This window comes from Mus caroli, chromosome 7 (genome assembly GCF_900094665.2).
Source record: "Mus caroli chromosome 7, CAROLI_EIJ_v1.1, whole genome shotgun sequence".
Lineage (NCBI taxonomy): Eukaryota > Metazoa > Chordata > Mammalia > Rodentia > Muridae > Mus > Mus caroli.
The window spans coordinates 26,982,578-27,009,352 of record NC_034576.1 but is presented as its reverse complement, the minus strand read 5'-3'; the positions used below and the strand labels follow the sequence as shown (position 1 = coordinate 27,009,352).

General features: G+C 43.8%; 2 protein-coding genes across 3 annotated transcripts in view; both read right to left on the bottom strand.

Moving 5' to 3' along the window:
- LOC110298476 (zinc finger protein 59) overlaps window positions 1-26,775 on the bottom strand; it is a 162,824-nt gene that overhangs the window by 98,564 nt on the left and 37,485 nt on the right. The window lies entirely within an intron of this gene.
- On the bottom strand, window positions 1,825-21,781 carry LOC110298478 (zinc finger protein 60). The gene is made up of 5 exons (XM_021167765.2): window positions 21,705-21,781; window positions 16,458-16,510; window positions 15,828-15,954; window positions 13,284-13,382; window positions 1,825-5,573 (listed from the first exon to the last, which is right to left on the bottom strand). Exons 2-5 carry the CDS (start codon window positions 16,488-16,490, stop codon window positions 3,727-3,729), a joined length of 2,106 nt encoding a protein of 701 aa, XP_021023424.2. The 5' UTR covers window positions 16,491-16,510; window positions 21,705-21,781; the 3' UTR covers window positions 1,825-3,726.

Below are 26,775 nucleotides of genomic sequence, written 5' to 3'. Positions count from 1 at the left end.
AGTTCAAGGCTACCCTGGTCTACAAAGAGAGTTCCAGGACACCAAGGGATAGACAGATAAACCCTGTCTCAAAAAACAAACAACCAAAAACAACAACAACAACAAAACCACAACCAAAAACCAAACAATTAAAATATTGAAAATATGGACTAAAACCTATTGTTGTCAACAACCCATTAGCAAGCAAAATTGGGATTACTTGACAAAATACTCAGCAAGACAAAAGGTTGTAAATTTATTGCTTATTTCAACAACTGACATTGTACAAACACATGGATCCATCTTTCCACATGACCACACAGTATCCTTAACATACATGTGATGTGTTCATCTGTGCTTCCATGTAACACAAGCATGAGACAGACCATCAGTATCTTGCAGGATGACAGATGTCTTCCAGTTGTTGGGGTTTGTTTTGTTTTGTTTGGCTGGGTTATTTTTGTTGTTGTTGTTATACACACACATACACACACACACATACAGGGGAGAGAAGCATTGTATAAGTGCTGTGACTCAAGAGAACCCTGTTTAATACAGGTGGAAACAAGAATACGCTCAATATATACCCATTACTGAATTTTCTACTAGACAAGGCTTTTTCACCATAATGAAGTTGACTCAGAGCAATCTCTCCTAAAAGGATCATACACATGAAGCTATCATTCAAGATAGGCACTAACAAAATGAGGGAATTTTCAAGATGGCACCATAATATCTTAGAATCCTTTAAAATACCAAATCCAAATGATTATAAAAACCTAAGTGGAAAAACATCAGCAAAAATTTATGCTCTTGAAAGGTTTTTCTCTTTTGACACTAAAGGGAACTAAAGTGCCAACAAAAACAAGGTTCCAGCCAAAACTCTTAGTTTCCTGATTGCACTGAATAGTTTTAATTTTGTACTGAGTATTGTTAACAGTTAAACCAAACACGTTGAATTATGATAGCATTATGCTATTCATTAACTTGATTTCAATTTTTATTCATATTGGACCCAAGATTAAAGTCTCCATATCTATTAATATTTGGAAGTTAAGTCTCTTTATATATATATTAGACTTTTTAGGGGGCCTCTGGCAGCTACCGTCTCACCTAATGTGGTAGCTGCCACCTTAGTGTTTCTGGACACGCTGGCAACAAAACATGCCATCTACAATGTGTTCTTACCTCAAGTGTTTCATCTGAACCTAACTTCTCTTGGATAGAAGACACAGGCTAAGGGCAGGAATGCAGCCGGGTGACTTAAGTTCATGCTTACCACACACAAGACCCTGGGTTCAATCAACTCCGAAATGTTAATAAAGGCAAGAGCAAGGCCAAATCTACATTAGATTCTTCTTAGGATGCACACATTTGTAAAAATGACACTTTAGAAACCAATGACAGATTTCTGAAAGTTATAATTCTGAATCATTTCCTTAAGAGGAAGGATGATCTGTGGTATAAATGATATGCCATCTTGGATGATATCATAAGGGATAAAATGTCAGTCATATCTACAACTTTTTTTTTTTTTTTTGAGAAAGGATCTCTACACAGCCAAAGTTGGACTTAAAATCACAACTTAAAGTCCAACTTGATCCTTCTGCATAAGTTTTCCTAGAACTGGGTTTTAGGAATGCACTACCACACTCAAGATTCTAAAACATATTCTTAACACTACAGTCCCCAAACCTATATATACAGAAAAACAAGGTTAACTTGGTAAACTAACAGGCTTTTTGTTTGTTTGTTTGGTTGGTTGGTTTTCCGAGACAGGGTTTCTCTGTGTAGCCCTGGCTGTCCTGGAACTCACTCTGTAGACCAGGCTGGCCTCGAACTCAGAAATCNGCCTGCCTCTGCTTCCTGAGTGCTGGGATTAAAGTGTGCCACCACTGCCCGGCAAACTAACAGTTTTTAATCCAGGTGATGAAACACAAGTGTGTTTTTGATTCTTCCAACTTTTACATATGTATGAAGATTTTCTCACATGTATTTTTACACCTGGCTTCAAATTGGACTATTTTTGTTCATGTTTTATGGAGAGCCCACCAGAGAAAATGGAGTCAGACACAATTATAGCCAACTGAAAGTCTTTATTCCAGTTGGCTGGGACTACACTCATTTATTCGGGATCCAAGTACACTCACAAGCATTTACAGCAAGGGGCTATTAAAAACAAAAACCACATTCTGATATCTTGCTCAGCAGCTACAGGGGGAGCATTTGCCCGAGCAGACAGTCTAACAGAAGCCAGGGTAAGCAGTTAGTGGAAGGGGAAAGTTTGCACAGGCAAGCAGTCCAAGAGAAGCCAAAATAAATTAGCAGGAGTATCCTGACCGCTGGCTCATAGACTAGAGTCGGGTAAATTTCCAAGAATCTCCTCCATCTAAAATCCAATTCTAGTCAAACCCAAAGTGGTCTAAGCAGCATGAGATGGAGGGGGCTGCACTGTCCTGCCGAGTCACAAATGCATTTTATCTTAATATCTGGGCAGAGAACATACATTACAGGGTTTTAGCTTTTCAAAGTTAAATGTGTTTGTCCCCGTTTAAAAGTACTTATTCACCAACAGCTAGTTTATAGACATCTCTGCATGAAAGCTAAAGAAATGGATTGAGAATAAAAATGCTTTCATGTACCTGTTCATCTATTAGATTTTACCCAGAAGGAAGTAATTGGAATTTAATTCTGGAGGGCTGCATGAGGCTTTTCTAAACTATCTACGACACAGCTCGTCTTTCATATCCGTTACAGTAACGCCCGTGAGAGCACCAACACCGTAGAAACTACTTTACAGAACATGAACCAAATCCTCTCAAGGATTCTATTATCTATTATGACCCTGTTTCCACACGTCTGGCTGGTACCGTGCTCACTATGAACTATGCAGAAAGAAAGCAAACATCCAGTGCAACAGCACAGGAGCCAGGGGATGTAATTGGTGGCAAGGTACCTCGAATAATAATAGTCTCAATAACTGTTCTTCCTAAGTGAGCTGAATTGTGTTTGCTGAATTAAGCTTATGCAATTAACAGTAGTACTAAAGATGAGCTAACTTAGGAGCATGAAGGCTACAGTATCTCTTTCTGTCCTTCTCAGCAGTATTTTCTGTGAACAACACAATTCCCACTCTCATTCTCTAAGGGTTTCTTGGTTCACACGTATATGACTACTCAGATGTTGGTTAAATCCTATGATAGATTAAAGTTCTTCCCAGACTCCTTTCAGTCCCAGTTCGTCAATGACTTCTTTGACGTTCAGTAAAATTTCCATAAAGTCTTATCCGTCTTCCTCTTCTCATGCTGTATAAGCTCATCATTTAACAATAAAAAATTCTTCACATCCTTATGGTTTCAGACTTATATGGACTCCTTCATGAGTTTTCAGAATGAATTCTATAAATGTTTACACGTTCCTTGCATAGTGTTTCACGACAGCATGGATACTTTTATGTTGAAGGCCTGAGCTCCAGCTGCGGGTCTTTCCACATTCTTTACAGTGATAGGGTTTCAGACCAATATGAATTCTCTGATTGTGCACAGAAGGCTGAACTTAATCTAAACTTTCTCACAATTCTCATATTAGCAGGGCTTCAGACCAGTATGAATTCTCTGATATACAAGTAGCTTAGAATTACTGAAGGCTTTCCACATGCCTTATAAGCATTGTAAGGCTTCTTCTTCATATATTAAGTTTAGCATGTCAAACCACCTTTGATTTTCAACTGAAGGCCTTCCCACATTCTTACGGTTTCTCAAGATTATGAATACTTTGATGTACTTTAAGGTCTCGACCATAAGTAAAGTACTTCCCACATTCGCTACATTCATAAGGGTTCTTGCCAGTATGAATTCTAAAGTGTCCAAGAAATTGGTAATGATACTGAAAGGCTTCTCCACACTCCTTACACTGAAAGGGCTTCTCACCAGTGTGGATCCTTTCATGAATTCTAAGGCCTGTACTACGAACAAAGCCCTTTCCACATTCCTTGCACTGAAATGGCTTCACATCATAATGAATTCTCTGATGTTGAGTAAGTTGGTACGGGAGTCTGAAGGCTGACCCACACTGCTCACATTCATATGATTTCTTTCCATTATGAATCGTCTGGTGCCGTGTGAGCTGAGCCAGAACAGTGAAGGCCTTTCCACAGTCCTTACACTCAAAGGGTCTCTCATCAGAATGAATTTTCTCATGTTGCATGAGGTTTGAGCGACGATTGAAGGCTCTTCCACACGCATTACATTTATATGGTTTCACACCACTGTGAATAATCCTATGTTCCACAAGGCTGGAGACACGCTTGAAAGACTTCCCACATTCTTTACATTCAAAAGGTGTCTGACCTGTATGACTGGTTTTATGGTTATTAAGCTGGCTGGAAAAATGAAAAGCCTTTCCACATTCTTTACATTCAAAGGGTTTCTCATCACTATGAAATCTCTGATGTCGAATGAGATGTATATTTAGTCTAAAGACCTTCCCACAGTCCTTACACTCGAAGGGCTTCTTTCCAGTGTGAATACTCTGATGCTCAGTAAAATTTGATCGTCGACGAAAGAACTTCCCACAATCCTTGCACTGATAGGGTTTCACATCGGTATGGATTCTCTGATGTTCACTGAGCTGGTACTTACGTCTGAAGGCTGACTCACAGAGCTTACACTTGAAAGGTTTCTCATCAGTGTGAGTTTTCTGATGCTCATTAAGGTATAGATGAAGCCTAAAAGCCTTGCCGCATACATTACACTCAAAGGGTTTCTCATTGGTGTGAGTATCGTAGTGTCGTAAGAGGTAAGAGCCATTACTAAATATCTTACCACACTGCTTACATTCAAACGATTTGTCTTCAGTGTGAATGTTCTCGTGCCGAGTAAGCTGTGCCAGAACAGTGAAGGCCTTTCCACACACCTTACAATGGAAAGGTCTGTCCTCAGAATGAATTTTCTGATGTTGCAGGAGGTTTGAGCGACGATTAAAGGCTTTCCCACACACATTACATTTATATGGTTTCATACCAGCATGAATAGTCCTATGCTGAAAAAGGGTGGAGATGCGGTTGAAGGACTTCCCACATTCCTCACATTCAAACGGTTTTAAGCCTGTATGAATATTTTTATGGTACTGAAGCAGGGTAGGAAGATGAAAAGACTTTCCACATATATTACATTCAAAAGGTCTCTCATCACTGTGAGACTTCTGATGTCTTGAAAGCATCTGAGGGAGTCTGAAGGTCTTCCCACAGTCCTTACATTCATAGGGCTTCTCTCCAGTGTGGATACTCTCATGCTGATGAAGATTTGACTTACAACCAAAGCACTTCCCACAGTCTTTACATTTATACGGTTTTTCCTTATTGTGAGCAAGAGTCTTGCTAGTGTAAGTAGACATTTCTTTCTTGTTAGTAATATTTCGATTAGCATCTCCTTCTCGATAATTCTGTGGCTCCTTGATTACACTATAGCCAGGGCCATTACTACTAACACTGATGCCCTGGACGTCCGAAGTTTTACTTAATTGCTGTATGGTTTGTTTGGGTAACTTTTTATTAGAAACATGATTCTTTGGAGATCTATTTTCAGCTTCCAAACCTGAAAGGAGAAAGCAAGAATACTTTATTTTCCTGTAATACAAATTCCATTAAACGAATGACCAGACTGAAGTATTTTCAGAGAAGCTGAATAGGAACAAGGAGAGCAGCAATAAAGGAAGTTTACAGAAGACAATAAAACAATTTGGGAATGGGAAGTCATGTTTGCTTAATGGGATTATAATGAACTAAACTGTAATAATCTTATGTGCTTCTTTGCATACGACAAGAAATCCGTACAAGTTAGTGAAGGTTTCTGAACCAGATCATGGAGAATATCTATACCACATAAATATGTATCTGTCACACCCTTCAGTGAAGTTCTTTTTGAACCTGTGGGGACATGACAGCCGGTCCTAACCTGATGGCATTGATTTTGCTGCCTGTCCAGTAATCGGAGTGGTCAGAACCGAGTAATAATGTACATAGGTCTCCTGTGATGGCTAAGGAAACTTAATATGCAACCAGGACTCCCTTAGTGACTGATAACCTTTTGCTCTGGAAGAGCATACAGAGCATACAGCAAACGGCGATCCTAGTGGCCTGCAAATGAATAAGAATAGGATAATGGGCTGTGAGGTGTTAACACTGCCTGTGCATCTGTGAAACCTGCTTATCTCTTCAAAAAAAAAAAAAAAAGGAAGGAAGGAAGGAAGGAAGGAAGGAAGGAAGGAAGGAAGAAGAAACAACAAAACCAAAAGACAAAAAGAACTCGTTGATGTCTGTGTAAGAATGTTTTATTCCACAGCAGAAAAGAAGGAACAACTGAGGGAAGTCAAACAGCTGCCCAGATGTGGACGGATGAAGAGTTGTAATGCCCACCTTCCTGATGAGTAAGACCCCACCTTACCACCTCTTCCACTGGACACACCCTCTGGCTCTTAGGCTGTCTTCCTTCTGCTAGCAGTACAAATAAATTCATTTAATCTAACTTTGAATTCAGTCAGTCTTTAGCCTTTCACGGTGGATTCAAATGCCATAACAAACAAAATGAAGAGAAAAAAACTATACAACATGAATATAAAATATCTGTCATTCTCTAAGAAAACTGGCCTGGTTTTGGATTTTATTTTACTTTATTTTTGATTTTTCTAGTCAGGGTTCCTCTGTACAGCCTGGACTGTCCCAGAACTTGCTTTGTAGACCAGGGTGGCCTCGAACACAGAGATTCACCTGACTCTTCCTTTCAAGTACTGGGATTAAAAGCATTCTCCACCAATTCCTGGCTGGGCTTGGAATTCTTAAAAAGGAAAGGGGTAGAAATCTGTGGTAATGGTACACAATTGTGATACTAACGACAAGGAGCCAGAGGTAACTGGGTCATGGATTCCAGGCTAGCTTGCACTAGATAGTGAGACTCATGTCTAAGAAAAACAAAAACAAGCTAAGAAGGAAATAGAAAGAAACAGGAGAGAATCCACTGGACTTTTGAAGAAGACTAGGGCTATCCAGCCAAGGGAAGCAGGCAGGCCAACTGCAGATCTTTATGTACCCTCCTCTCCTCCTTAGCTCTGCAGCGACCACCTACTTGGGCCTGCCATTCACCCATGCCCTCATCACTAGTATGTCACACGATGACAACTAGGTCTCAAACTAGTAAAATAGAAACAACAACAACAAATAAAGAATCAATAAAACTGCCTTCTCTCTTCTCACTGCTTTATCCCAGCCCCCAACTCCAACAGACATGAAGGACACTCTGCCTTGGTGAAAGAGGGAGGCTAACTGCAGATCCTCACCTCTCCCTCTGGTCCTCCAAACCCAATCCCCACACTCATCCCCAGCTCTGTAGCAGATCCACTGCTGTAGCCTCTCCTCGTTTTCTACCCCATCCCCGGGGCACTAAGCAGACCCTAGAGGAAGACCTGCTTTCCTCCCTACTGTGCACCCCCCTCAAACCACCCACCTATCCCACCCCATCCCTAAGTATCAGCTCCCAATACTGAGAAACACATTTTACCTAGAACCCCCCTGATAGGTGGCCACACCTATCAGGACCCCACAAGAACTTTTTACTGGGCCACACACAGTCACCACACTCTCCTAAGAACCTACAGAAGCCGGGGCCTAGCAAACACATAAGTGGATGCTCACAGTCAGCTATTGGATGGATCACAGGGCCCCCAATGGAGGAGCTAGAGAAAGTACCCAAGGAGCTAAAGGGATCTGCAACCCTATAGGTGGAACAACATTATGAACTAACCAGTACCCCAGAGCTCTTGACTCTAGCTGCATATGTATCAAAAGATGGCCTAGTCGGCCATCACTGGAAAGAGAGGTCCATTGGACTTGCAAACTTTATATGCCCCAGTACAGGGGAACGCCAGGGCCAAGAAGTGGGAGTGGGTGGGTAGGGGAGGGGGGGGGGGGGGAGTGTATTGGGGATTTTAGGGTAGCATTGGAAATGTAAATGAGGAAAATACCTAATTAAAAAAATATATATATATATATAAAAAGAACCTACAGAAACCAAGAAACAAAACACTCACCCAACAAAACCAAGACCAGACGTCGGCACCTAAAACTGTCCCAAATCCAAATGCCTATTTGTCAGTGTAAAAGCACAGAACAGTGTGTGTGCACCTGAGCTCAGCAACCGCACCACGCAGGCCCTGAGTACTGCAGCCCAGCTGAAGCACAAAGAAGGGACATGAAATTAGTCACTATAAATATGGTAGAGATTATCAAAGAGGAAATAAATCCCTTAGAGGAATCTATGAAAATATAAACAAACTATGAAAGAAAACAAAATACTTCAGGAACTCAAAGTGGAAATATATCCAAAAAAAAAAAAGAGGGAAATCTGAAAATGAAAAATTTAAGAGAAATGGAACCTCAAACAGGATCCTCAGAGGCAAGCCTCACCAACAGAATATGAGATCGAAAAGAGAGTCTCAAGCATTGAAGACCATAGGAGAAATGGATACCTTCATGAAAGAAAATATTAATGCTAAAAACATTCCAGCACACACACACACAAATCCAGAAAATCTGGGACGTAATGACCAAATCTAAGAATAAGAATAAAAGAAGATCAAAGGCACAGAAAATGTTTTCAACAAAATCATAGTAGAAAATTCCCCTAAAGAAAGAGATGACTAGACTATCAAGGTACAAGAAGCATACAGAACATCAAATATACTGGAATATAAAAGAAAATCTGCCCCCAACCACCAGCACATAATAATCAAAACACTAAATATACAGGCCAGATTAAAGCCTGCAAAGGAAACAAACCAAGTAATACATAAACAAAAACATATCAGAATAACACCTGGCTTCTCAATAGAGACTCTGAAAGCCAGAAGAGATTGAACAGAGACTAAAGATACCAGCCTAAACCACCATAATCAGCAAAACTTTCAATCACCAGAGATGAAGAAAATAACACATACTATGATAAAACCAAATTTAAACAATACCCATCTACAAATCTAGCTCTAAAGAAAGCACAAGAACGAAAACCCCAACCTAAAGAGATTAGCCATGCCCAAGAAAATGCAAGGAATAGTCCCAACCCCGCAAATCAAAAGAGAGGAAACACACACCCCACCACCACAAAATAACAGATATCAACAAACACATTTATCTCTCTCAACATCAATGGCCTCAATTCTCCAGTAAAAAGACACAAACTAACAGAATGAATGCAAAAACAAGATCCATTTTTTTTGGCCATATCTAAGAAGTACACCTTAATATTAACAATAAGGTAATTGCCGGGCATGGTGGCTCCCAGCACTTGGGAGGCAGAGGCAGGCGGATTTCTGAGTTCGAGGCCAGCCTGGTCTACAGAGTGAGTTCCAGGACAGCCAGGGCTACACAGAGAAACCCTGTCTCAAAAACAAACAAACAAACAAGCAAGCAAACCAAGAAAATCAGTGTGAATATCAAAACCTCAGTCAAAGGAAAAGGGAAAGAAAGACAATACAAAAGAAGAAAAATTAGAGGTGAAAGAAAGACCTAACAGGAGCCATTATAGTGATCTGAATAGAAATCGCCCCCACAGACTTGGATGTTTGAATGCTGGTCAGAGGGGTTGGCACTGTTAGGAAGTGTGGCCTTGTTGAAGGAGAAGTGTCAATGGGTGTAGGCTGTGAGGTCTCAGAAGCCCAAGCCAGGCCTAGAGGCTCTCCAGTTTTCTTCCTGCTGCCTTTGAATCAAGATGTAGAACTCTCAGTTCCTCCAGCCCCACATCTGCCTGCACACTGCCACACTTCCTGCCATGGTAATAATGGCCTAAACTTCTAAACTGTAAACCAGCCTCACTTAAACGTTTTCCTTTATAAGGGTTGCCAAGGTCATGGCATCTCTTCCCAGCAATAAAACTCTAATTAAAAGAGAAGCTGTAACCAGGCACTGGGGTATTGCTATCATAGGCCAGACCAAGTTTTTGTTTAAAGAAAGGTGGATCTTGGGACTTGAGATTAGAAAGAGCAGCTGAGGGGCTGGTGAGATGGCTCAGCAGTTAAGAGCTCGGATTGCTCTTCCAGAGGTCCTGAGTTCAATTCCCAGCAACCACATGGTGGGTCAAAATCATCTGTAATGGGAGATGATTTGTGTGTGTCTGAAGACAGCTATGCTGTACTCATATAAATAAAATAAATAAAATTTTATAAAAAGAAAGAAAGGGAGGGAGAGAGAGAGAAAGAGGAAGAAAGAAAGAAAGAAAGAAAGAAAGAAAGAAAGAAAGAAAGAAAGAAAGAAAGAAAGAAAGAAAGAAAGAAAGACAGGCAGTTGAATGCTTTCAGTGGCACTTAATGGACCATCCTAGCAGGAACATGGGAGTCAGTGGTTCTGAGGGTAATCTGAAATGCTGAGGGCCAACTCACAAGGTTTCAGAGAGACTGTTAGTATGTATCCTAGAGACTGGTCTTGAGATATTTTCATGAAGAATGTGACTTTGCTCTTGTCTGAAAAAATATTCCTGAGGCTAAAATGTGTTTTGGATTAACGGCATTGGAAGAGGAAATCTCAAAAGAACCTCATATTGACTGCCATGTGGTTATTAATGCTCACATTTATGCTGATCTATAATGACAAGGAGCCATCTGAACAAGGGAAAATAGAAAATGTGCAGTTCAAGGAGAAAAGGGGCGCCAGGAAGTGGAGTGGAGCTTAATCCTGTGTTCAAGGAGATAAAGAAAACAAGGAAAAGTCTGATGTTAGAGGGAATAAAGGGAATGGCGGCCTTAGGACAAGATATTACTCAGCTGAGCCTCCACCGTGTAAAAAGGAATTAAAGGAATGCTCAGAGCTAGAAGTGGTGGTGCACACCTGTAATTCCAGCACTTCAGAGGCAGAGGCAGGCAAATCTCTGATTTCAAAAGCAGCCTGGTCTACAGAGGGAGTTCCAGGACAGCCAAGCTTAGACAATGAAGAAAACCACTGAAAACAAAAAAAGCTGATGAGATGTAACTGAATGAGGAAGCGTTTGTTCCAGCCGCAGCAAGCAGGAGAACTTGGCAGCTTCGGCTACTTGGCTCTGGCTTTAGAGTCAAGAATAGAAAGGGTTATAGGATCTCCCTCCACAACTAAAGAAAGCCATGGAGGCCAGACATGTGTCACTGGTGTCCCTGCATGGAGGCCTAGAGAAGCCACTGTGTGAAGCTGTGGAGGTGAAGCTTGGCTTGCCTCTGGAAGCTCCAAAATGTTGGAGATGCCAGAGCAGTGGGATACCTGTCAAGGAGATCCGATAACAGAGAGTGTAACCAGACCAAGAGAAAAAATGTGTTGCAGTCAACGAAGACCAAGAGTTGGAGAGCTGAACAGTGCTTTGACATCAGATTTGGAGATGGAGAGTTTGGAGTTAGCCCAACTGATTTTCTGTCTTTCTTTGGTCCAGTATTTCCTTACAATGCTCCTTTTGGAACCATAGTGTATATCCTGTGACATTATATGTTGAAAGTATGTGATCTGCCTTTTGATTTTGATTTTACAAGGGATTAGCATTAGATTGCATAAATCTCAGAAGAGACTTCAAACTTCAGACATCTAAGCAAGTCTGAGACTGTTAGGGCTACGGGGAATCTTTTTTCTTTCTTTTTTTTTTTTTTTTTTTGGTTTTTCGAGACAGGGTTTCTCTGTATAGCCCTGGCTGTCCTGGAACTCACTTTGTAGACCAGGCTGGCCTCGAACTCAGAAATCCACCTGCCTCTGCCTCCCGAGTGCTGGGATTAAAGGCGTGCGCCACCACGCCCGGCTGGCTACGGGGAATCTTGAAGTTAGACTGAATGTATTATGACAAGGCTGGCTACAAGAGTGGAGGGGTGGGGTGGTAGGGAAAGGAGTGGAATGTGGTGGTGTAAAAGGGAAAGGTCCCATAGGCTGATATGTTCGAATGCTTGGTCATCGGAAGTGGCACCATTGGGTGCGGCCTTGTTGGAGGAGGAGTGCCAAATGGGGGTGGGCTTTGAGACAGCAGGAGCTCAAGCCAGGCCTAGTGGCTCATCACTTCTCTTCCTGAAGCCTGAAGATCAAGATGTAGAACTCTCAGCTCCATCTCCAGCACCATCTACCTAAGCACTCACCTTGTTTCCCACAATGACGACAATAGACTAAATCTCAAAACTCTAAGCCAGCAGCAATTAAATATTTCCCTTTATAAAACCTGCCATGGTCGTGGTGTCTCTTCACAGTAGTAAAACCCTATCTAAGACAGACGAAGAGGAAACCCAGAGAATCATAAGGACGTACCTTAAGAGCCTGTACTCTACAAAATTGGAAAATTAAAAGGAAGTCATAATTTTTGTGACACATACCACTTACCAGAGTTAAATCAAGAGCAGAGAAGCAATTTAAACAAAGCTGTAACTCCTACAGAAATACAATCAATAATTCAAGGTCTCCTGCCCATCCCCCCAAAAAAGTCCTTGTTTTAACACAGAATTCTACCAGACGTCCAAGGAAGAATCATGCCAATACTCCTCAAACTATTTCTCAACATAGAAACAGAAGGACATTACCCAACTCTGTTCTCCAGGCAACATAGAGACCCAACAAAGAGAACTATGTGTCATTCCCCTGATGAACTTAAATACAAACGTTTCCAATAAAATACTTGCAAACTAAATGCAAGAACACATGAAAGAGATGGTCCACCATGACCAAGAAGAGATGCAAGGATGGTACAATATGTGTGTATCTATAAACGTATTCAATACATAAATTGATAAGTGCAATCCGCCACATAAACAAACTTAAAGACATTAGCCACAGAATCAACTCATTAAGTGTGGGAAAGACCAATTTATAACATTTAACACCACTTCCTGATAAAAGTTCTGCAGTGATTAGGGATCGCAGGGACATACACCAGCATGATAAAGGGAGCGTACTGCAAGGCCATAGCCAGCATCCGTTTAAATGGAGAGAAACTGAAAGCAGTCCCATTAAAATCTGGAACAGGACAAGGTTGCCTACTCTATCCATACTCACTCACACACATAATCAATAATAAAATACTTTAAAAAAATTATAGAAAGAGGGCACCTGCTCCACGGGAAGAAAATAAGAACGTAAAGTGATTCGTGAAACAGAAGCCCATCTGATAGTTTCTCTGTGACTCTGACTTCCTTTGAGGCCTCAGGCTTGTTTCCCACAGGCCCTGGGGCTTTGAAGGAAGTTTGCCACATCCAGTGCCAGCTCTGTGGAGCTTCTCTGACCACATCTGTACCTGGCAGGGCTGCAGGCTCACCTCACTCTTACTCACCTGAGCTCGGCCTGCCTGTTTCTTCATTCACAGCCATCCAGGGCTCTTTCTCCTGCTCTAGTAAGACGATCAGATCTGGCTTGGAAATGCAACGTCCCACTTAAAAGAAAGAAAGAAATGAATCATAGTATAGACTGTTAGCTATTCTGAGACTCGGTATCTCAAATTATGCCAGAATACCATAGAATGTGATACATAAACCAGGCTGCCCTTGAACTGACTTGATCTGCCTGCCTTTGCCTCCCCATATGCTGGAATTAGAGGTGTGTGCCACCATGCCCTGCCATACATTCTTAAAAGTACAGACTGACTCATTATAAAGGTCTATACAGCTTGGCATGGTGCATCAGCCAACAAGCCCAGGAGGTGGGAGGATGAGCCAGCCAGGTCTGGGCTCCAGAACAAGATCCTTGTCTCAAAAAACAGAGAAAAAATTCCAAGAGCTAAAATAACACCGCGGAAAGACTTCAAGAGAGGAGGAAAAGCAACCTGGGTAAGGAAGAAACCAGATGCTTCGGGAAAAGGTTTCAAGCTTCAAATGGAGATAGGAACGTATGACTGAGTGGTGAGAACATGAATCCGTAGCCTATACCGCCTAGTGCAGACCTCGGCGCTGCAGCTCACTAAGAATGACATTCATTTAGGCGAGACCCGTAAGATTCTATGCCCATTTTTCATATCTACGAATTGGGCATGGTGGCACACCCTTGAAATCACCAGGCCTGAGGAGTAGAAGCAGGCAGATGAGCAGTGCAATGCTGCCTTTAGTTTCATAGCAAGTTCAAAGCCACCCTGCATTACATAAGACCTGGTCGTACTAAAACCAAATATCGGTAATAATAGTAACAACAATGCTGGGCCGTGGTGGCGCATGTGCCTCTGACCTCAGCACCAATGCTGGGCTGCGGTGGCGCGTGCCTTTAACCTCAGCACTTCGGGAAGAAGCAGACAAATGTCTTGTGCTACAAATAAAAACCCAGTGTAGACAATAATAATGATAATGATAATGATAACTTAGTGACTTATTATCTATTGGATGGGGTTGGTGCTAAGATGACACACTATATTCAAATACTTTGCACAGTCTGACCTATAGTAACACAAAAATGATTATTATATTTTATTTCCATTTATTTTAGTACAAAAACAACTCAACTACATCCTGAACCATAAAACCTGTTTTCACGATTATCGCTGACTCTTTCACATTGGTACTTCACTCTTACAGATTAGTTTAATGAAATAGACAAAGTCACAGCCTGAAACTTCCACTAAAAGCAGGTGAAAAGTATTCATTTAGGGAAATAGAATATGTCCAGTTCTGGTTTTAAAATTAATTCTATTGATTTACTATTAAGTATATCGTGTCTTTTACTAGTTGTGTATGTATGCTTGTACAACGCATCTATGTGTCCATGAGGGTTTGTGTAGGTATGTGCAGGGTCTCTCACTGAACCTGGAGCTCCCTGAGAGAGCCACCAAGGGGTGGGCAAGCAGGTGCTTTGTGAAGTCCTATTTCAACCCAGCAGATCTCATATTCTTCCTTTGGTACGGAGGAGGAGCTCAGCTCGCTCTTTTTAATAGTCTACTGACTAAAGTGCATTTGTGTGCATCCGCCTGCATGCATGACTGAGCACCACACCCATGCCCAGGGAGTCCACACAAGGGCATGTATCCGAACTGCTGGAACCGGAGGGAGAGACGGTTTTGGGAAATCTTGTGGTGGTGGAATATCGAGGTTTAGTTTTCTACTATGTATGTAATGCTAAATTCTATACCCCAATGTCACTCAAAGGTCTAGGCCTCTTGTTCATACGCATTTGTAGCATTTGTAGTACCAACCTTGTTTCTTGACTTAAAACTATCGGTTAAATAAAACTGGCTACAGTCAATACTGGAGGGATGAGAGGTAGGTGGGCTTGGAGTGACCTGATTGGAGGAAGCGTGGGGGGTAGGGGGGGGAGGAACGGGAGTGGAGGAAGAAGCTACCATGAGGGGAGAGGAACCATGAGCACACAGCCAGGAGAAACAGCAAATGTCTGGGGTTACACCACTGGGGAGGGAGCCAGGCCTGCGATTAGAAGAGAAGATTAGAGGTGACCCCCAGTAATTGTCAAAGCCAAATAAAATAACCATAGACTAAGTCTCCTTTATTTGTAAGCTAGTAACGGATTAGCTTAAATTGTTTGTACTACAGTGGAAATTGAACCCACTGCAGCAATCAGTTCTCTTAATCACCAAGTTATCTCTCTAGCCCACAATTATATTTATTGATATATTTACTTACTTATTTCATTTAGATAGTTTGTTTTGTTTGAAACAGGGACTCAGCATGTAGACTAGGCTAGCCTGGAACTCACTGTGTATCTGAGTGACCTGGAGCTCACAGCAATCTTCTCACATCAGCCGTCTGGGTGAAGGAATGACAGGCATGGGACACCAAACCCAACTTCAATTAAACATTAAAAGACAGCCATGACTTTTAATTCACATGAAGAAAGCCCACAGTGTAGAGGGTCCCCCATTCATGGGCCACAAGCTTACCCACTGCGACCAGGTTGCTGTAGGTCTCCAACATTATGTCCCTGTATAAGACCTTTTGAGTAGCATCCAGGCAGGCCCACTCCTCCTTAGAGAAGTCAACAGCGACATCCCTAAATGTCACTGACCCCTGAAAGAGCAAACACAAGGAGAGTGAAACTGGGGAAGCTTTCAAGATGGAAAACCAGAGGGAAAGGACTCAAGTGTGGGAAGGGAGCCATAAGGAAATGCTCAAGGCACCTAACTGCACGAGCCCCCCATAAATGAAGGCTGTGCCGACCTACACAGCCAATAACTGTGCCTCTCCACTCCACCCACATCCCTCAGGCTATATACCCACAGAAGGCTATATACCCACTGTTTCCCTGTGGGACTGACACCTCCACTGCAGGGACAGTCCTCCCTGAGCACAGACCAAGCAGAGAGCACATGTGGAGGAATGCATTCAAAGACAACCCCAGTGCCAGCTGGGAAGAGGCACAGACAGGAAGTGCTCAGACCTGCCAGCCCTCACTGGAAAGGGGCAGACTGGGCTGGGGGATTCAGGATCCTTGGGAAGCTTCAAGAGGGAAAGAGGGCAGGAGTCACCTAACCTGAAGTCACCGTATGTCAAAGAGAAAAATGTCAACTTACACAGACCACGTCCTGACTATTAGAGCTGGCCATTCTTCTTCAGGCTTCCTTTCCTGGAGGACAAAAAGAAAGCCATTCACTGCATTGTGACTTGATGTTCCCAGGCTGACTTCTGTCACTGTGATGTCATCGACTACAATTATTTCTCAAGCCTCCCCACTCACTCTCTCCCCTCCCACCGCTCACAGCCTCCCACACACAAATTGGAAGCACACAGGAGTCTACACAAAGCCGATCACCTCCTAACCCACTGCCAAGGGGGCAGTGTGGGAGTGCAGGGCACAAACATGTCTGCCTTGAACTTCCTCCAGAAGAGGCCAGCAGAAGGGATCCCATCTTCCACCCTGAGATCCAGCTCGCCCTGCACCTGGGCCGCTCCTCCTACTGTGAGCAAATCTCAGATCTTCCTACTGGAACCTCACCTATCAAGGCTCACAGGGGCTCACAGCATCCAGGTGGCCCCTCCTGTGTAAACTCAGGGCTGAAGCACAGCGAGGCCGGAGGGGCTGCAGCTGCAGTGCTCAGGCAGGGTCCAGCATTCTGTGCCCACTGTTAGTAAATGGGACTCTGCACCATGGAACACTTTCCTGAGAACCTTCAATCATCTCTGATAACACTAATGTTGTCTCAATTAATCCATTATCCTTTATGAAGATAATTAGCTGTAAAATATTCTGTCACAGGAGGTAAGTATGTTTCCCTCTTTCCATATTATGAGATATTTTGCACAAAATAATTTTAAATTCTTTAGGGGTATCCTAGGTCTTTTGATCTTAGAACTGAGTTTCTCAACCTCAGCCCGGCTGACACAACTGTTCTGTCTTGGGCTGTGTGAGGACTATCTTGTGCTCTACACTACACTCAGCAGCACTGACCTTCTACACACAAGCTCTGAGGAGCACACACAACCCTCAGACCTCCCTAAGATGCTGCACCAGGGAGCAGCCATCACCAAATGGGGACCCAGTGCTCCAGCCAACACGTCTAAGCCTTGGTGCAATCCACTGTGGGGTTGTTTGTTTAGTTCTATTTTTGAAACAGAATCTTGTATGTATCAGGCTGGCCCTGAACTCCACAACAGCCATGCATCTCCATGCCCAATCTCAATACACATCTAATAATCTTATGAAATTTTACATTTTATATTCCCACAATATTCACACACAAATTTTCCTTCTATCTTTATCCTTCCTTCCCTTTGTGTACAGCAGGCTAGCCAGCCTGCCAGGGATTCTCTTGTCTCCACCCCCATCTTGCCATAGGAGGGCTGGGACTGCGCAGTTCCATGCCTGCAAGAAGTGCACCTCTTTGTGTTCTGAGTCGTATGGGTGGAGTTATCAAAGAATAGAGACACTGCAGGATGAATTTAGCCTTCTCAGCAGCAGTGAATCAGCCTCCCATGGACTGAACGCTGCCAGCTTCCTTGAAGCTCTTTATTGTCACACAACGGCACTTTTAGCAGGTCAATTTCTGAATATCAGAGTATCTGATAAGTTGTCTTGAAAGACTTATCACTAAGCAACATTCAGCCATGAGACTTCCTGGTTTGTCAAGAATGTCTTGAAACTAAGTTATGGAAAGATTCTAAGAATCTGTCAAAAGAACAAGCCCATAAAATGTCAAAAAAAACCACTGAGAAAAGACTACTTTAAAACCTAGGTGCTGCCACTGGAATTCATGCTGACACGATGGCTCTGCTACCGTTCCCCTTCTGTTTAAGCTACATTTCTTTACGTTAAGGATTTTTTAATGCATCCTCACAATAAATACAGCTCTTTCTCTACCATTTAGGTCAAATGAGCCTAAAATACCTGAGACTTTCCACAACATCTATTCCTGTCACATCCGGTGACCCTTTTGAGAAAGTTTCCTCATTTCTTACTGTCAATCATAAATCATTTGAGAAGAATTAGGGAAACTCACAGCCATCTCCCTGCCCACATTTTGATAGTTAGTCTGTGACCTTGTGACACTTGTAACTGCCGATGCTTCACAAAGTTTGTGATCCCAAAAACCATTGCTAACAGTACAGGAAGTCTTGCTGGATATGGATGGCAGAGGTCTATCATTCCAGCTCTGGGGAGGCAGAGACAGGAAGCTTGTTCAAAGTCCTCAGCCAACCTGGTCTACATGAGTTCCAAGGCAGCATCTATAATCAGAAGAGCTGGCAAAAAGTCAATATTAACATTCATGAGAATGACACTAGACCTTCAGTCACTCCACATGCAAAAGTCAACCCAAAACAGATAAAAATTTACGAACTGACACTACTAAGGAAGAAATATACAGGGAAGCCTCCAGGACAGTGGACATATTGGGCATTACTCTAAAAACACAAGCAACAGAAGCAAAATGGACAAATACGACCATTTGTATCAAACTAAAAACCTTTACACCGCCAAGGTAACAATCAACAGGGAAGCAGGATAATCTAGAGACAGGGAGAGAATAACTGCAAACTGCACCTGACTAGGAGGGGACAGCTAAACTCCTGCACAGCAGCTTCATCGGGAATGCAGACAACTCAGAGACAAGGAAACTTCCTGGTTAAGGAACAGGCATGCTGGAAATAGACACTTCCCCAAACGGAACATCAATATGGCCTATTAATAGTTATATGAAAAATTAGCATCAGAATGAGAGTCATTAAAATCACAAAGAGAGGCCACCTCAAGCCCATTAAGAGTGTCAGTTACCAGCAGCCCAGAGACTTGGCAAAGAGGTTTGTTTAGAATGCTTGTTGCTCTGGCAGAGGCCAGGGTTCCCAGCACCCACAGGGTGGCTCACAACCAGTTCTAACTCCAATTTCAAGGGATTTGACACACTCTTCGGATCACCTACAAGACCAGGTATACACCAGGAGCCATAGGTTATGTAGGTACAACCCTCAGGAAGAGAGAGAGAGAGAGAGAGAGAGAGAGGAGAGAGAGAGAGCGAGAGAGCGAGAGAGCGAGAGAATATGAATCTTTTTAAAAACACTGACCATTATCAGAAAACAAAACATAACGTAGAGAATATAGAAGAAAAAGAACATTATGTAGGAAATGTCACTTAGCAGTCATTGCAGAAAACAACGTGGCACATTCTCAATTACAGACAGACCTCACACTGATCCATGGATCCCACTGCTGAGGGGATACACACAAGGGAAATAAAATCAGCATCTGCAAGAGACATCTACACTCCCACCTCTCTTCCAGCATCATTTCCATAGCAGTGATACTCGACCCCACCAGCAGTCGAATGGACCACGCACATGGAGGATGGGGCTCACGCACAGTGAATCATTTACTACAATATGGATGCACACGGAGAATAACACGTGCAATACGCTAAAGAGGAAGGCAAGCGCTGGGGCTGGGGATGGCTCAGGGGCTGAGAGCCGCTATGGCTTTTCCAGAGGACAGAGTTCAGTCTCCTGACAGCTACAATGCCTGGAACCCAAGCTGCAGGGGAGCCTATAGCTCTGGTTTCCGGAGGCACCTGTGGTCATGGACACATAACCCAACATATATAACTTTGAAGACAAAATACTTCATTTTTAAACAAAGACGGATCCCCATGGTCTCAGTCATGTAGAATCTTGAAGCTGTTTTCTCCTAGGAACAGTAAGGTGCCGGTTACTGGGGTCTGAGTGGCGGAGGCGTCAGGAGTGGGAGACGCAGATCCATAAGGGAGAGAGATGGGAGGATGATGATCGAGGGCTACAGAATTCCAGCTACCCAACAGAAGCTCAGAGATGTGTCATGAAGCTTGGACTGCGATGGATGGTTTTGAAAAGACGGAGAGGGTGGACATTAAGTGTACTCACTACAAAAATGGGAGTCAGATTAAGTCATCCCAAAGGACATAAACACGTCACAGATGGACACAATACAAACCGTTCATCGCAACACTTGGAAAAACACTCTGCTCTATGGTTAGTATATTCCTTTTCCTTTTCTTGTTTTTGAAACAGGTTCTCACTGTGTAGGCCAGCTAGACTGAAACTTGTTATGTGGATCAAGCTGCTACAGAATTCACATTGCTCTTCCTGCTTCTTTCTGCCTCTCGAGTGAGATTAAAATGTACCCCACAAAGCCTAGCTTTTCTTTTTGAGTCACTTTCTTAAACATCCACCAGCAAGCGCATTGTTTCTCACACTCCCTTGTCCTGCAGAACCCTGAGGGGAATGAACCCAAGATGGCCTCGCAGAGAACAACTAAAGCACACCAGGCCCTTAGGATATGGCGGCACTGCGCTAACAGGCTTCACCACAGGCATCCTAAGGTTCAAGACAGGCCTGGAGAGCCTGAGGGGACAGAACCAAGACTCCAACCCAGATGAAGTGGAGGGGAGGGGAGGGAGGGGGAGAGAACGCTACCACTTTCCCAATCTCAAAATCTACAAGTAAACAAAAACCTCCACTCTTCCGCTGCTTTGAAATGAAAACCTGTAAGATCTAAGGCCATCCGACGTGCGACACCATCCAAATAGAAATCGATTTAGTACATCGGAGTTTGAAAGCCCTTTTGTTAACCTCTGTCGGTTCTTATCTATAACACGGTCGGTGAGGTGGGGGGAGTGATTGTAGACAGCCGATGTCATGGGTCATTGAAACGATAATGTGAATACTAACTGGAAAGGGGAGGGACAATGTAAGGGACACAATGGTGGCGGTATCAATTTACACGTTTCTTCTTCATTTACTGACAATTCCATATTCTAAACATAAAATCCTCATTTCTCGCACAGAGAGAAAGCGCAAACTCGCCCTTGAGCCTTCGGTGGGTAGCAACAATGATCTCATGCCCTCCTTTTGAATAATGGCCTGCGCAGGGAGCCTGAGTAAGCCTAGATTACATCTGAGTAAACCTAGATTACATCTGAGAGCATCCCCAGTGAGCATTTCCCCTCACTTCCCTCGACACTCACACGGCTAGAGCTCTGAGAAATGGCCATTAGGCCACCCTCGGAGGCACTTTCGGCCTCAAATGCTCGTCACAAAGCTCAATCTGAACCTCGGGGAAAGCTTCCCTTCAGACTCCGCCCTCACCTCTCCTTAGTGAAGCTTGGTCCTCTGCTTCTGCCTCGGTGGCCACGAGAGGGACTCGAGCAGAAAGCGACAAGCACAGTGATAATGCAAATAGCTCAAGGTGCGTATGCAGAGACGCGCGCGCACACACAGCACGGTCCCTAAACACTCACACACGCATCAACATCCATCCACCCCACCGTCCACACCCACACCCGGACTCCCGGCCTTACTCTGCAGAGACCGAAGACACAAAGCAATTCCCTACTCAGACCAGAAAGACCCGACCGTCCGAGATAGCGCCGCCAGGGCACCGGAAGTTGCTTTACTTCCGCCGCGGTAGCCCCTGGGAAATGTAGTGCCCGAGTGCACAACTCGATGACGCCTAGCGGTCTGCAGTTCAGGGAGTTCACTGCACGCAACTTAGGCCAGGCCATCTGAGAGCTGTGCCAATGGTTTGTGGGAGACGTCGTGTCCTGTCTCCCAGACCCCCACCCCACCCCCGGACAGAATAGGAAGTGTGATCAAATCCGGATATAACTGGCGTGATTACACTTTGCACTGAGAGGGATTCCACCTGCTGTGCTCTAGTAGGGACTATGGTAGATTTGAAGACACTGAACTAAAAATAAAGAATTGGTTGGTTTTAAACGTGGTAGTTTATATCAGCGATTTCAGACAGCCAGATGTTCAGAGAGTCAGTGTCCCTGTTATCTAGATAGGAAAACGTGAGTGAGGATCAGTCAGATAAATATCAACAGAACTGTGCCCATTTTGAAAGGTGAATGAATAGCACGTGGAAGTATCTAAACAAACACCAATGTATGCCTTGTTTATGTAGGGAAAACGTACTTAGTGTAACATGACATGAGCTTTCAAAACCACCTTTATTTATTGTTCTTTATTGTTCTTTATATTTACACATATTTTTCCAGAACGTGAGAGAAAACTAATGTCAAGGTTAACGATAATCCTGCTAGGACCACTAAACATATTAGATGCTTTCTAAATGATCTAAATGCCTACCATATAGACAGATTAGATTTGAAATAAGTCAGTCTCAACCAGGTGTTAACTACAGAAAATACGTTGATAAATCTAGCTGATTAAAAGTGACCATTCTCAGCCAGGCAGTGGTGGCACACGCCTTTAATACCAGATTTCTAAGAGTTAAAAGCCAGCCTGGTCTACAGAACCAGCAGCCTCTACACGGAGAAACCTTGTAACAAAAGACAAACAAAACAAAGTGACCATCCTCACAATAGTCAAAAGAAGAATTAGGTTGATTTTAAAGTTGAGGCAGATTGGGGGTCAAAGAACATTGCCATTGATGACAAAGTAGCAATTCATCAAATGAAGATCAGATTGGCTGGGGCTAGCACAAGTTTTCTTCAGTTTGTTTTGTTTTGTTTTGTTTTGTTTTGTTTTCAAGACAGTTTCTCTGTGTAACAGCTCTGGCCATCCAGGAACTCACTTTGTAGACCACGTTGGTTCATAATGGTTTATGTGGCAAACCAAAAGACCTACAGTTTGTCCTGCCTGCAGAATGTTCTGGGACTAGTGAAGTGGAAACTTATGGTTTCTTTGAAAAATCAGTTGTGTAGGATGGTGTTTGGCTGGAGCAAACACATGAAGGAGTGTTTTTCTGAAGCAGATACAGGTGAAAGTGAAAGAAGAAAATTACTGACCACCAGAACTTCTCACCCCAGAGTACATTCTGAACTCTCACACCAGAGTCAGACCCCCTCTCAAATGAAAACTGTTCCNGGGACATTTCTGAGATAAGGGTCTCCTGGAACGAACCCAGTCCAACCCCTCCCAACTGAGGACTGTGCCAGGGACATTTTTGAGATAAAGGGTGTGAGTAAAAACCTCAGTTNNAATGAATCAAGTACATGGCCAAAGTGTGGGANGCNGTTGCAAAAGCACTTTGGAAAAACCCTTGNNTGAATCACTTAGTGACGTAAAAACTGTATTTTCCCTGCCCTGCTCCCCCCTTTGCCTCCTACCTATAAAAGCCTGTGAAAATTTGGGCTAGGGGCCGGATCTCCTCTGCACCTGCTGCATGAGGTCCGGCCCCAGATATCTGGTATATATGTGCTTTTTGTTTGTTTTGTCTGCTTTCTTGTCGTTGCTGTATTAAATCTTACTATCTATACATCTTAAGTACCGGTCTCAGTGTCTTCTTGGGTGCGCGGCTGACCCGAGGCTTGAGTAAGTGCCTCCCTTTGGGAGTTTTGGAGTCTTTCAAAAGGAGCTTTTGTTAAAGCAAGCACTCGAAAGGACAAGTGATGAAGGATTCTTCCCTAGCAACACGCATGTATTGTCTCACCTTACATTGCATAGCTAAGCTCCCTCTGTCATTACTCCATAGAGAGATACGCACCAAGACTCCTGGTGGAGTTCTGGCAGCTTCTTGCCACTTCCAAGGACTAAGGCCAATTAGCAGAGTGATGCCAGCTGATACAGACTCACTTCAAGTTTTACTAAAACAGACTCGTGTGCTAAGGAACATAGGTGTGAGGCAAGACCCGTAGAGGACTCATGATGTTTGGACTCAACAGACAGTGACAGGGTCTTGCCTAGCTAGCTCTGCAATGCATCATTGGTCTCTAGTCTTGACTGATCTTCAATTCTTTGAGAGAGGCACGACACAGAACTTCTCCTGGCACCCCTGTTGATCCTGGCTGCTCCTAGTGACTCAAAGAAACGACGATCAGCCAAGACTATAAAGACCAGCAATGCATTGCAGACCTGGCTGTTTCTGCTGATTCATGTTTGCTATGCCAACGCTGCTGAACTGGACTGCTGGTGTTTTCTTGGAGTGTTTGCGAGTGGATGGAGCTGCTGAGTGGCTGCTCCCGATTCCTGTAAACTGAACTACTGCTTTCCCGACAACAGAGATGGGATTTGCTCCAAAAAACAATTTATAAACAGATCCACTTCTCCCACATTCCTAATCACCTTTCTTTTCTTTTTCAAGATTTATTATTATATGTAAGTACACTGTAGCTGTCTTCACACACACCAGAAGAGGGTGTCAGGTCTCCTTATAGATGGTTGTGAGCCACCATGTGCTTGCTGGGATTTGAACTCAGGACCTTTGGAAGAGCAGTCAGTGCTCTCTTAACTGCTGAGCCATCTCTCCAGTCCCCCTAATAACCTTTCTCTTCCATTACCTCAGGTAGGTATTGGGCTAGAAGGGAGGTCAAAGCGATTAAGAACTATATTAAAAGTAGGTCTATGAGAAAAATTTAAGCAACTGACTGTAGCCCAGCAGAGTCTTCATCAATAAGACCAGAGAGGATTCATCCAGCTACTGATGGGAATAGATGCAGAGCCCCACAGCCAAATGCTAGGTAGAACTCAAAGAGTCCTTGCAGAGGAGGGGGAGGAAGAATTGGAGAAATCAAAGGGGTTAGAGACACACCAAGCAAATCCAGCTTACAGTCAACTGACTGAGACTCATGGGAACTTGAGAGATCAGGAAGCTATAGAGGTCTGACCTAGGTCTTCTGCATACATCTTATAGCTGAGTAGTTTCATGTTCTTGTGTGTGGTGGTTAGGCTAGGGATGGTCCCCTAGACTCATATTTGAATGCTTGGCCTGTAGGGAGTGATACTATTCAGGAATGTGGCCTTGTTGGAGTGGGTGTGGCCTTATTGAAGGAAGTGTGTCCCTGTGAGAGCCAGCTCTGAGGTCTCCTATGCTCAAGCTATAACGCAGTGCGGCACACAGCCTCCTGCTGCCTGTGGATCAAGATATAGAACTCTCAGCTCCTTCTCCAGCATTGTGTCTGCCTGCATGCTGCCATGCTTCCCGCCTTGATGATAATGGTCTAAACCTCTGAACCTGTAAGCCAGCCCCAATGAAATGCTTTCCTTTATAAGAGTTAGCCTTGGTCATGGTGTCTCTTCACAGCAAGACACTAAGACATTGTGAGTGGGGACTGACCCTATTTTGCCTAATTGCGGGACCCCCTCTTCCCCACTACTGTGATGTGATGGCATGTGCCTTGTCTTTTTGTTCCTTGTTGTGCTGGGTTTGGTTGAACAGATGGGGATAAGGGACAGAAGGGAGGGTATCAACGGGATCTTAGAGGTTGGAGGGAGGCTGGGGTGGGGAGAGTGGAAAAACTGTGGTCAGGATGTGATGCGTGAGAGAAAACAACTAAGATAAACTCACAGTATACTCCTAATAGCATATTTCAAACATGAAGCAGGGGGGAACCTGCATGAGCAATGAGGAATGGCAGCCAAATCCACCATCACATCAAATGTTTTTGAAAGACCCCCCCCCCCGAAGGGAGACCCTCACTCAAGTCTCGGGATAATAGCAGACCCCCAAGAACTCATGAGAGACCAAGCTTGATGCAAACCACATGAGGCTTTATTCGGGGAAAGCCAGAGCTCGGGGGACGACTCGTATCCCACGCAGGGGTAGAGGAGTCGACCCCAAGGGGAAAGGGGTCCCAGTTTTTATAGGCCCTCAGGGGGAAAAGGAGAAGGAGGGAGTAGGGGATTTCCAGATCTAAACAATGTCTATTCTAAAATGATTGATTTCTCAAGAAGTGGGTATGGGAGGGGTACAAGGAAAGACTCTGGTGCAGGTGTAGCAACTCTGGATTGGCCCCGGCTGTGGTTGCTGGGGAGATTTTCTGATTCTTCCCAAGCAACCAATATCACAAACACCTGGCAATGGGCTTCATCAGTGGGCACACACATGGGTTCAAGGAACGGTCAAAACATTGGCAGACACACGGGTTCAAGTAGCAACCAGAGCATTGTGCACCTCTATTTTTCTAAATCAGTGAAGCTAGTTCTGCTAACAATGAAATCTATTTTTGCTAATTTCAGGACTTCTGTGACCTTTTACATTCTGTCAGGATCTTTCATTTTCAATCTCAGTAACAGGTAGAACAAACCCAAAGCAGCAACAGGGCCTAGTGAAACTGCACAGCATATCAACTGTGAAAGCTGTCCGAAGGCCAGGCAGTGGTGGCGCACGCCTTTAATCCCAGGGGCTTTGTGTGGGGCCCCTCACAGTTTAACCTTCAGTGTTCTGTGTCCTGACCCTGTAGGGAGGACAGGACAACTTTTCTTCCAGTCACTCCTGACAGCATCCTGGGACAGGCTCTGCAAACTCGGTCAGTTTGGACAATTGGAATGCTGGGGAAAGTTGTCAGGAGGCTTTTCTTGCAGCCCTTGTCACTGAGGGCAGAATGAACACAGTGATCACCGCTCCACAGACACACAAAGTGAGGGGAGCAAAACCTGTCACCCAGGGCTCCTCCTTCCTCAGTC